The 13,163-nt window shown below is 39.1% G+C and overlaps 1 protein-coding gene across 1 annotated transcript; it reads right to left on the bottom strand.

Moving 5' to 3' along the window:
• Positions 1 to 10,316: 10,316 nt before the first annotated feature.
• On the bottom strand, positions 10,317 to 11,252 carry LOC122206684 (olfactory receptor 4D1). Its single transcript, XM_042916098.1, has one exon. It carries the CDS (start codon positions 11,250 to 11,252, stop codon positions 10,317 to 10,319), a length of 936 nt encoding a protein of 311 aa, XP_042772032.1.
• Between the last annotated feature and the right edge of the window lie 1,911 nt (positions 11,253 to 13,163).

Here is a 13,163-nt window from a genome sequence, read left to right on the forward strand (position 1 = left end):
GTCCATGTTTTTCCTCTGTAATTTAACTGAAAACTCCCAGAGGCAGAAACACAGATCTTTATTTCTGCCCCACAGTGCCCATCTTGGTGGACAGTCAACACTCCAAAAGCATGTGGTGTGGACTAGTGGGTGGGAGAGGAGCTATGGGGTATAGCCCCTTACCCAGTGAGGCCAGGGAAGTGATGGAGTGTGTGCTGAGACAAGAAAGAGTCCAGAGAGAGAGAGAGAGAGAGAGAGAGAGAGAGAGAGACTCTCTTGGGGCGCCTGGGTGGTTCAGTCAGTTAAGTGTCTGACTCTTGATTTTGGCTCAAGTCATGATCTCACCATCGTGAGAAACACTTATAGTTTGGAGCCTGCTTGGGATTCTCTGTCTCCCTCTCTCTCTGCCCCTTCCCTGCTCGCTCAGGTGCCTGTGTGTACTAAATAAATAAATAAATAAACATTAAAAAAAGAATGCATTAAAAATTAGATGATGAATATAGTATGATGGGGACTCAAGGAGATCTTCTGAAAGGAATAAGAAGTTTAGAAGATGTTACTGAATACAAGGGTAGAAGACAAAGGAAGATGTTGAAATAAGAGCAATGGAAATAGACAAAGGAATCAAGGCAGGAGATGAAGAGAAAGGAGAGGGAGGAACAGAGCAGGTGAAGGAAGGGGAAATGGGGAGGTGGTGGGCAACGGAGGGGGCAGGGAATGGTGTCAAAGGTGGAGAAGAAGGTGGAAGGAAAGAGATGGAGGGGCACAAGGTTAGGGGTGGGTGGCCTCCCCACTCCTGCCCTGTGTCAGTCCTGTTGTCTCTCACATGCCTATTGAGATCCATTATGTATTAAAGGTCATTTTAATCTCATCCTTCTGCTTCCATTTGCTTCCACTGCAGTCTGGTTCTATAAGACAGTCAATGAGACCTTTCTAAACTCATGTCTGATCACATTTCTCTCCCATTATAATCTTTAATGACTGCCTAGAGCTCACAGCTTAAAACTCCAGCTCTTAGAAGCTGCCTCACAGGTTTTGTGGATTTATACAGAGTTGACAGAAGTGCCTGCAACTCCCTATCGGCATGTCACACAGGCTATGAAATGTAGCCTTCATCTGCCTTTGTAATCAATACCCCTGTTACCCAGGAACAGAATGCCATTCAAGAAATTCATAGCTTCTCACATGTGCCATATGCTCAGTTATTTCCGTAGCCTTGGTAATGAGTTCTGTTTCCTGAAATATCTTCTACTACCTTCTCAACCTAGAAGGACTCAGATATCACCTTCTTGTGACTCCTCCCCATATCTCTCCCATGCAGAATTAATCCCTTCTTTTTCTGGGTTCCAATAATGTTTTATAAATACCTACATTATAGCATCTTCCACGTTCTTTTCTTGTCCCTCTAAACTAGATTGTAAATTCAGCAAATTAGCTCCAGCACCTCTAACAGCAACCCTGATCTAGCAGTTGCTCAAAACTTATTTGCTAACTTAATGTATGAGTAAGTAAGTATGTGACCTGATTTTATGCAACTAGGTGGGGGATTGTGTGGTGCGCTTCCTCACACTCAGCCCTCAGCACCCTCCATCCCTGCTTGGTTGTTAAAAGCCGAGCTTTCCACATGCAACCTGAGGCATCTGTTTTCAACATCTCAGTTCCCCTGAATAACTTCCCGAGACTCTCCTCATACTTTAGACTTACTACCATCAAGTCTATGTCATTTGACATATTCTCTCCATGTTCCAGTAAGTGATTCTGGGTCCTTCTTGCAGCTGATTTATCTACAGATGAGAAAACCTTGGTCTCTCACCTTCCTTCAGTCCAGAACCGGAGAAAGTCCTCAGGTCTTACATTGTCTTGGAGAGCCTTTTCCTGCAGCGTCAGGTCCCTGGTCACTGCCCACACATCACGTGTGACAGCGGGGGTGACCCTAGGGAAAGAGGGCATATCCTCAGGGAGATGCTATTGGACTGGGCTCCACTCAGGAAGCAGAGCTGGGCTGATTCTAGCCCTATTCCCGCTGAGGCAAGGGAACAATGGGAGTTGTTAAAAAGTTTCTAAATGTCTCAAAAACACTTACTCTCTCAGAGGTCTTCCTTGGGGGCCAAAAGTACCAAGGACATTGAAAATTTTAGAAATTTTCAGGATGTAGGATTTTCAGGCCACTGTCTAAAAGGATGAGAGTCTCTTCCAAAGAAATGGACTCTGGGAGTGTTAGACAAACCCAATTGTTAGACCAATGATTCTTACCCTTAAAAGAATCCCCTGGAGATCATGTGAGAAGATAGATTAGTGTGTCCCCGAGGCCCCAGACTTTCTCACTCAGTTGGTCAATAATAGGGCCAAGATTTTGCATTTTGAACAAGTTCTTAGATAATGCTGATGTTCCTGTTTCTAGGGCCACACATTCAGCACCACTGACTGTTCTCTCTCTCATGCGTGTGTGCAGAATCATCAAGCTGTTTTGATTTCTTTCTCTCTTCTTCTCCTCTCCTTCTTCTTCTCTTTCTCCTTTTCCTTCTACTTTTGAACTTAATTGATCTTTATTTACAGAAAGTCATAAGTGGGGAAATGTTTGTATGCTACAATAGGAACTTATTACATTATTATTTATTATTAATATTATTTTAATTAATTAATTAATATATAATATATTTATATATTATATAATATATATAATAATATATTATTATATATTATATATATTTTATATATATTTTTATATATTATATATTATATATATATTTTATATTATATATATTATATATACATTAATATATAAATATATTATATAATATAATTAATTAATAATATTAATATTATTTATTATTATAAAATATTCCTTATTAAATAGGAACAATATTAAAAATCTTGTCCTTTATTTTACCAACCAGACCCCCAACCCCCGTGTTGATTTACCAACCGTATCCAGGTCTACTCACATTATCTATAGAATGCTAGCATTTTTTACATGTGAGTTATTATTACTTCTAACATGAGGATTGGTGCAAGAAACCCCTATATTTTCTCATTATGAAAACAGATCAAAACTGGAATTAACTGCCGTTGTAAACTTGACGTGCCATAAAACCTGATTTCTTAGAGCTCTCTGATCTACATAGCATTTCCAGGTTACTCTAAATTCTTTCATTGCAAATGTTTACACTTGGCTAAATAAAGTATCTGCCTCTGGCAGACAAGAATACCATGTGAAGATTTTCCACATTCAAGAGATGTAGATTAAAAAAACAAATAAACAGGGGCACCTGGGTGGCTCAAGTCATGATCTCACAGTTCGTGAGTTCGAGCCCCGCATTGGGCTCTGTGCTGACAGCTCAGAGCGTGGAGCTTGCTTCGGATTCTGTGTCTCCCTCTCTCTCTCTGCTCCTCCTCTGTTCACACTCTGTCTCTATGTCTCTCAAAAATAAATAAAACATTAAAAAAATTTTTTTGAACAAACAAACCACTAATTCTCATGTAGAGCTTCATTCCTTTTTAAAATATAGTCATGTGAAAAAGTGGTCTGGATTGATTCTGGGGAAGGAGACAGGACTTGTGTATTTTGTTGATTATCATGTGGGTGATTTTAAGTTCTGATTCTGGCTTAGCTTTCGCTAAGAGAAAGCTGATATGTTCCAATTAATATATTTCCCCTGTCAAGGCACATACGGGTCTGCGGAATGCCCTCCAAACCTAATCTCTTCACCACTGCATCCACTAGCCAATGTAATGAATTCCAAAGACCAGATGGCAGGAATGGAGTATTTACACTAAAGACCTAGTCACGGAAAACTGAACTGAGAAAAGTATTTCCCTATGCACTATATACCCAAGAAAATAAATATTTGTCAGATTTAACTGTTGCTACAACTTCAAACTTAAATGGATGCAGGATACATACAGAAGGAATTTCATTTATATTCTCATTGAGGGGACCCTGCATCTCTGATAATTAGTTATTCTTACATTATGGTGGTAGGTTTTATATGTCAACTTGACTGGTCTATAGTTCCCAGTTATTCAATCAAACACTAACCTAGGAGTTGCTGTGAAGGTACTTTGCACATGTGATTGATGTCTATACTCAGTTGAGTTTTTAAATGTTTACGTATCTAGAGAGAGAGCTTACACATGCTTGCATATACCTGCGAGTGAGTGGGGGATGGGCAGGATGAGAGAGAGAGAGAGAGAGAGAGAGAGAGAGAGAGAGAGAATCCCAAGCAGGCTCCATGCTCAGCGCAGAGCCCAACATGGAGCTTGATCTCACAAATCGTAAGATCATGACCTGAGCCAAAATCAAGAGTCAGATGCTTAATGGACTGAGATACCCAGGTGCCCCATAATCAGTTGATTTTAAGTAAAAGAGAATTTCCTAAATAATCTGGAACTTGCCTGATTCAATGAGTTAAAAAACCTTGGGGGCAGAACTGAGGTTTTCTTGAAAGTGTTCTGGACTGCAGCTTCAGCTCATACAGAGTCCTCTCCTGCACTTTCTGATGCCCATCCTATGCATTTCTACTGGCCCAGGGTTCAGTCTCACATCATGTAAGCCAATTCCTTGCAATAAATCTCTTAATATACATATATTTATATCTGACTGGTCCTGTTGCTCTGGTGGAACCCTGACCAATATACCCCCTTTTATGGATCAAACATAAAATAAAAACACATCTTATGTGAGGTTGATTGAGGCCTTTTCCTCCTCATACATCAATCATCCCTGAACTTGATTATAAATACAACCGGAATGGCAAGATGGACGGATTAATAAGGCTGAGAAGTGAAGTATCCTTTGAGCCAGACCCAATCTACAACCATGGAGCATAACACATAGAGAAGATGATAGGGCGCCTGGGTGGCTCAGTTGGTTAAGCACCCAACTCTTGATTTTGACTCAGGTCGTGATCTCACCCTCATGAGTTTGAGCCTGGCGTGGGGCTCAGCACAGAGCATGGAGTCTGCTTAGGATTCTCTCTCTCCCTCTCTCTACTCCTCCCCACTCGTGCTCTCTGTCTCTAAGAATAAACTTAAAAAAAAAAAAAAAAGTTGAGTCACTGTGTTGTACACCTGAAACTAATGTAATATTGTGTCAGTTGAGTATAGTTACACTCAAATAGAAAAGAAATTTTATAAAGAAACCAGAATGTTTACTCTTTTTATCTGTCTATCTATCTATCATCTATCTATTTATTTAATTTATTTCTTTTGAGAGAGAGAGAGAGAGCATGAATGAGCAGGGGAGGGGCAGAGAGAGGGGGAGAGAGAGAAAAGAGAGAGAGAGAGAGAGAGAGAGAGAGAGAATCCCAAGCAGGCTCCATGCTGTCAGTTCAGAGCCCAACGTGGGGCTCGATCTCACAAACTATCAGATCATGACCTGAGCCAAAATTAGGTGTTGGGTGCTTAACCGACTGATCCACCAGGCACCCCCTGATTTTTTAAATCTATCACTGAAATAATTTACAGCCTTCCATCAACAACTTCTAAGAGATCTGTATCTGTTTTCACTAATCCTATGTAAACAAAGTGACTAAAAAGCATTACTTGACTAAATCTGATTATTTAGACCCTAAGGAACCTGATAACTACAGTAAAACTTTGGATTGCAAGTAACTTGTTCTGCAAGTGTTCCACAAGACAAGCAAACATTTCTAATAAATTTTAACTTGATAAACAAGCGATGTCTTGCAATATGAACAATACATGATGCCAGATGTCACCTGATCACAACTGAGCCAATGGTTCTTCCCTCTTTCTCTCAATCTCTCTCTCTCTGTCATGCTGCATGCTTATGGATGATCAGCTCCCATGCGCAGATGCTTGGCCTCAGGCTGTGGTGTCTGGCAGAAATCAGTGATTTTTCAGAACATTGGGTGGTGCCTAAACTGGCATTAGTGTATTTTTTGTCACCTCAAAGTACCTATGGACAGTCCTTTGCTTTTACATAGAAGAGCAAGCTTAGGAACGATTTGCTTCATTCTAGGTCAGGCTGCCTGCAGATATAGACCCTTTCTTCTGCCTTATTGCCAGTTACATTAAATACAATATATGACAAGTGTTTAATACTGTACTGTAGTCAACATCCGTGCAAGTGTACACAATGGCCCCCAGGCAGGAAAAGGTTGAGAAGAAAGGTGGCAAGAAGAAGGAGATGATTACGGTGGAAGTTAAGAAGGAAATCGTTGAGAAGTACAAACAAGGTATGCAAATGGCTGAAATTGCAAGATTTTATAAGATGTCTACGTCTGCATCTCGTCTGCAGAGGAGGACGGGGAAAAAGCAGAGGAATCCCTTACTTCAGATGAGATTAGGGAGATGTGTAAATTGTGGGAAACAGTGAAAATTTTTGTAGTAAAGCACCACCCAAATAAGGCTGTAGCAGTGTGAACGATGAATCTGTTTAACGACAATGCAATTCACATTCCCACGAAATCCTTGAAAGAAGGCAAAAGCAAGTGTCATTGGATAGGTTCCTTGTTAAAGTTGCATGAAAAAAAAAAAGGTTCCACTGAGCCAATAGGTAGCAGTGATTCCATTAGTGATAGTGAAAATCATCCTACACAATAACCCTCCTCTCTCTTGTCTCCCTCACACCAACCATGAAGGTTTTCAAAGGTAAGTGCAGGCTCATTTGTTTATTTTTCTTTATTATTTTGTACTATATAACAGTATTGTAATCATTTTTATGTGAATATTTTGGGGTTGTGGAATGAATCATCTGAGTTTCCATTATTATGGGGAAATTCGCTTTGATATGTAAGTGCTTTGGATTACGAGCATGTTTCCAGAGTGAATTATGCTAGCAAACCAAAGTTTTACTGTATCTTGGTTTAATTTAAAAGTATCTATGGGAAGATTCCAACTTATACTACAAATCTGTAGTAATCGAACAATATGATACTGGCAAAAAATAGACACATAGATCAATGGAACAGAACAGAAAACCCAGAAATCAATCCACAATTGTATGGTCAATTAATCTTCAACAAAGCAGGAAAGAATATCCAATGGGAAAAAGACAGTCTCTTCAACAAATGGTGTTGGGAAAACTGGACAGTAACATGCAAAAGAATAAAATTGGCCCACTTTCTTACACCATACACAAAAGTAAACTCAAAAGTAAACTCAAAAAAAGATCTAAATATGAGACCTGAAACTATAAAAATCCTAGAAGAGAGCACAGACAGTAATTTCTCTGACATCACTCATAGCAACATTTTTCTAGATATGTCTCCTGAAGCAAGAGAAACAAAAGTAAAAATGAATTATTGGGACTACATCAAAATAAAAAGCTTCTGCATAGCAAAGGAAACCATCAGCAAAACTAAAAGACAACCTACTGAATGGGAAAAGATATTTGCAAATCACATATCCAACAAAGGGTTAGTATCCAAAATATATAAAGAACTTACACAACTCAACACCAGAAAAACAAATAATCCAATTAAAAATAGGCAGAAGACATGAACACATATTTCTCTAAAGAAGACATCCAGATGGTCAACAGACACGTGACAAGATACTCTACATCACTAATCATCAGGGAAGTGCAAATCAAAACCACAATGAGATGTCATCTCATACTTGTCAGAATGGCTAAAATTAAAAATTAAAAAAAACAAGAAACAAGTGCTGATGAGGATGTGGAAAAAGATTCCATGCACTCTGGCAGGAATGCAAACTGGTGGAGCCACTGTAGAAAACTGCATGGAGTTTCCTCAAAAAAAAAACAAAAAAACAAAACAGAACTACCTTATGATCCAGTAATTGCACTACAGGTTATTTATCCAAAGAATACAAAAACACTAATTTGAAAGGATGTATGCACCCCTATATATGTGTATATATATATATATATATATATATATATATATACTCCAACCCCAAAATATAGGTATATATATATATATATATATATATATATATATATATATATGTGTGTGTGTGTGTATGAATATTTTTCATCCATAAAAAAATTAAATCTTGCAATTTGCAGCAACATGGATGGAGATAGAGAGTATAATGCTAAGCAATGTAAGTCAGTCAGAGAAAGACACATATCATATGATTTCACTCATATGTGGAATTTAAGAAACAAAACAAAGTAACAAAGGGAAAAAAAAAAAAGAAACAAACCAAAAAACAGACTCTTAACTCTAGAGAACAAACTGATGGTTACCAGAGGGGAGGTCAGTGTGGGAATAGGTAAAATAGGTGAAGGGGATTAAGCACACTTACTGAGTAACGTCTAGAATTGTTGAATCACTGTATTGTATACTTGAAACTAACTAAACACTCTATATTAACTATACTGAAATTGAAATTTAATAAAAAGTATTGATGGAAAGTAAAAAAAAATAATTTTAAATAGGAATGTGTGGAGGAACTAATATTAATTAAATGCCTACTATATACCAAGTACTGTATTGGAATTTTACGTTTACCTCACTGACCCACACAACACTGTGAGGAAATACAGCTAAATTTTATAGCTAAAGAAGTAGAGATTCAATGATGTCCAAAAGGAGCACAGCCAGCAGGAGTTAAAGCCTGGATGGAATGCCATGGCTTCAAATCCTGTTATTGTCTCACTATACAATTTAAGACAGCATCAGAACATGGGGAAAGTTTTAATTAAAGCCATTAAAAAATTTTTAAGTAACCTTTACACCCAATGTGGGGCTCAAGAGATCCTGAGATCAAGAGTTGCACGCTCTACCTACTGAACTGGCCAGGCAACCCACAAAAAAATATCCGAACCACTGTTCGGTACCTATAGTACCTAATATCTGAAATGGGGAATTAACTCTTCTCTAAAACATTTGTATTTTATGAAAGTAGGCATATATGTAAATATTCCAATTCTCCACATGATAAAATTATAAAAAAGCCCTCTGTCTTACTAGAAAATTTCTGGGGGCGCCTGGGTGGCTCAGTTGGTTAAGCGTCCGACTTCAGCTCAGGTCGTGATCTCACAGTTCGTGGGTTTGAGCCCCATGTCGGACTCTGGGCTGATAGCTCAGAGCCTGGAGCCTACTTCAAATTCTGTGTCTCCCTCTCTCTCTCTGACCCTCCCTTGCTCTCACTCTGTCTCTCAAAAATAAATGAACATTAAAAAAAATTTACAAAAAGGAAAGTTTCTGTTAACCAGAATTCCCAGAGCTCTTTTTAAATTTAAGCCGTTATGAGCAACGTATTTTATATTTTTTTCCTCTACATTCTTTATAGTGAGAGACATTGCACCTAACCATTTAGTGTTAATTTATATCTGAGTCACATTTATATCATAAACATAGCATAACTTCAGTAAGAGATGTCTTAAATTCTCATGGATATAGCTATGTTCATCAAAAGGGGATATGTCTCCACAAGTCAGTTCAGAATTGAGTATCTCGTGTTGTGAAATGATCACCTGTAAGATAAATCTGAGGAAATTCTCCCCATTTCTTTCCTTTAGGTCAATGTTATAGATTATAATTAGAATTTCTATGCTTCCTACCATCCTTAGAATTGATGTTCTGGATCACATAAAAGTAAAATTTTCATAAATTAAAAAAGTGACTCAAGATCACTTTTTAAAAAATAAAACCAGCAAGTGACTTCTGATCATTTATAAATGGAATCAATAGATTGAAAGGCCACAGGAAAATTGACAACCATCAATGAATGCAAAGACATAGTTGAGTAAAGTTACAGAACGCCAAAGATAAAGAAAGAAGATTAAAAGCAGGGGACCGAAAAGAGTGTTATTGTTCCAGGGTTAAGATGAAATTTTTCACCATTTATCACAGGTATTCATCCATAGCCGAGGAACTCTTTAGGTTTTCCCTTGTGTTTGTAGGAGATCCCGAGTTTCAAATCCCACCCATAGCCCTACCTCTAAACTTGGAGTCAGAGGAACCAAGTCCCGGCCAGGCTCTGCCACTCGCTATTCATCGTTGAGCAAGTCACTTCTCTCTGAGTTCTCTCATTTGTTAAAGCATTTAATACAATAATAATAATAACATATCCATTATCAGTTTTATGAAAATGAGATAGAAGTGAGAAAGTGCCCAATACAGTAACCTGACACAGGTGTGGGTCCATAGAAATATTGATTTCATCTCAAATGTCATACTCTATAAAGACTTTCCTCCACTTTTCACATGGGAAAACAGAAGTTCAGAGGGAAGACTTGTCATTTTAAAGTGAAGATATTTAAATTTTTTAATTTTTTTATTTGAGGGGAGGAGGGGCAGAGGCCCACGACCCTGGGATCATGACCTGAGCCAAAACTGAAAGTTGGACACTCAACCAACTGAGCCACCCAGACACTCCTGAGTCAAGATATTTTAAGTTCACTCCCTGTTACATATTACTAGACGCTTGCCTAATCTCTTCATGGCTGCTTGCATCTCCTGGTTCCTCAGAGTATAGATCATGGGATTGAGCATGGGGGTCATGACCGTGTAGCTGATGGACACAGCCTTGTCCATGGGGAAGGGGGTGAAGGGCCGGGCATAGATATAGATACAGGGAATGAAGATCATAGACACCACAATGATGTGGGTGGTGCAGGTAGAAGCTGCCTTCTTCCTGGCCTGCTCTGAATGGGACCTCAACATCACCAGGATGACTGTGTAAGAAATCAGAAGGAGAAGAAACCAGATGAGGACCAGCATTCCACTGTTGGAGATCATGAGGAACTCCAGGAGGGAGGTGTCAGTGCAGGCAAGTCTCAGCACTTGTGGGATGTCACAGTAGAAGTTATCCAGAACATTGGGACCACAAAAAGGCAATGGGAGCATCAAAGCCAGCTGGACAATGGAGTGAACAAATCCCCCTAACCAAGCAGCCACCACTAGCCCCACACAGAGCTGAGTGTTCATGATGGTGACATAGTGGAGGGGCCGGGAGATGGCTATGTAGCGGTCATAAGCCATCACTGAGAGAAAGAAGACAGTCCCACCTCCCAAGAGGTGAAAGAAGAAGATCTGAGTCATGCAGCCCTGGTAGGAGATGGTCTTGACCTCATGAAGGAAGTCCACCAGCATCTTTGGAGAAGTGACAGTGGAATAACAGAGGTCTATGACAGCCAGGTTTCGGAGCAGAAAATACATGGGCATGTGGAGCCGGCAGTCAAAAGTCACTGTGACCATGATAAGGAGGTTTCCCACAACAGTGGTGACATAGACAAATAGGAACACCAGGAACAGGAATTTCTCAAGGTCCCGGGTCTGTGAGAATCCTAAGAGGATAAACTCTGACACCCTTGTGATATTCTGTGCTTCCATGGGCTCTTCCCCACATGCCTAAGGGAAAACCGTGCAAAACAAAAATTATGAAAATTCCATTGTTTTCCTTTGGAGAGTCAGGAATTGGTTGATCAAAGTCACTGCTGAATATATTTCAAGATGGAGTTTAGGGGAGCCTTCCATGGAGATAAATACATTTTCAAGGTTCTCACAGACTTATCTCCCTAACCACACCCTACAATGTATTACAGACATTTATGGATCTTTTCCCCTTTGTATCACTGTCCTCATCCATGGGTTTCAAGTCTGATTCACACCAGATGTGCCCAATGCCTTGTGAACTACAGGCTCCCCAAATACAATGAATCAATGAATGAATGAATAAACATATCAGCAAATACCTGTGACCACAAACGTCATCAACCCGGATGCATAAATCTTGAGAGGATATAAAAACTAATGATTTTAGATAAACACATAGATGCTTTTTCCTGGCAGGGATTTGAAGAGCTGCATGATTCACCACTGAAGGAAGAGAGGTGTGGATTAGAAGAGATTGTCATGTCCTAATTCGGAAACAAATGTAAAGCAAACAAGCAGATGATCTTGGCTGAAGCTGGGCTGGGATGATTGGCACTTCTCAAACTTTTCCACATAAAAACTCCTCTAATGGTATTTGTTGCCATGGGGCCATCTGTGGGGGTAATTCAAATCAGCCCAGGACAAATGCAAAAATTCCTTGAACTCTCAAGCTTTATATTTTAACACTTACGTAACTTTCTATTATACACATATCTCTAGACAATCTTTGAGAGGCTTTTTAAAATTTAAGTATTGTGGCTTGTAAACTTTGATTGCTAAGGCCAAGGTGTTATAGAAAATATAAGGTAAAGAAGAAATCAATTTCTTTAGTTCAGTAAGTGAAAGTTCCAGAAGGACATTCACTTGAAAAATAAACTGAGTTCTTTAATATTAAAACCCATTCACTTGAGTTACATTTTCTAAAATTGTTTTCTCTAATCGTTCAGGAAAATTTGCCCTGAGGCCCCACCCTGTGAAGATAATAGAACAGAACAAGATTTCTCCTCCCTGGTTCCCACCTAATATATGGGAAGGACAGCAGCAATTGCACTGAGGTACTTTTCACAGGGAATTGAATGAATATGTGTGAAAAGATTTCTACTAGCAAATATGAAACAGAATTATCTCTGAAATTATCTGTGAGGTATTACAGTATTGAAAATACTGTCATGTTTATATTATCTAAAACTCACATTTGTCCCCAATATTTGTGTAAAAACTGCGTTCTAGGAAGATTCACTCTGTTTATTCTGTGGCTTCACCAACTTCCAGCATAAAACTATTTGAAAAATGTCCCCATGGATAACTAAGAACCCCTGTAAGCCTTTTGGTGGGAAATGATGTGATGAGACAGAGTTAAAATAGGCTTATCCCAGCACACTAGGGATAAGCCCCGAGACAGGCGAAAATGGAGCTGGCACTCCAGGGGTGTTGTCAGAGCAACCCCAACAGAGGATCATATGTCTTTGTCTCTGGCTTTGTGTCCTTGCTCTACCACATGGTGTCAAGGTCAATCTGGGTGGGCAGCAGTTTAAATGGCCTGGTTTGACCTCTCTGAGAAAGTTCCTGACCTCCTAACTCTTTACCCCAATCCCAACCCTCCCACCTGATCATGGATTCCAAAATGCCAACAGCACAGTTTTATTATCCTTGTTTTTATCTTTATCCCTATTAAGATTTATGCCCCATTAAGGCACTTTTATATCCCTTTATCAGTCAGAAATACACACTGTGTAACGTCAACTTCCTAAAAGACATTTTCCCTCTAGATCCAAACTTTCAAAAATTTTCCCTGGTTCTTCATTGCCTACAAGAAAGAATTCACACTTACATGAGTTTTCAAGGGCTTCCACATAAACTGGCTCCTAC

This window comes from Panthera leo, chromosome E1 (assembly GCF_018350215.1).
Source record: "Panthera leo isolate Ple1 chromosome E1, P.leo_Ple1_pat1.1, whole genome shotgun sequence".
NCBI lineage: Eukaryota > Metazoa > Chordata > Mammalia > Carnivora > Felidae > Panthera > Panthera leo.

What these genes read in the sequence shown, in the direction of transcription:
- LOC122206684 (XM_042916098.1), bottom strand. Translation starts at nt 11,252, where the DNA reads ATGGAAGCACAGAATATCACAAGGGTGTCAGAGTTTATCCTCTTAGGA.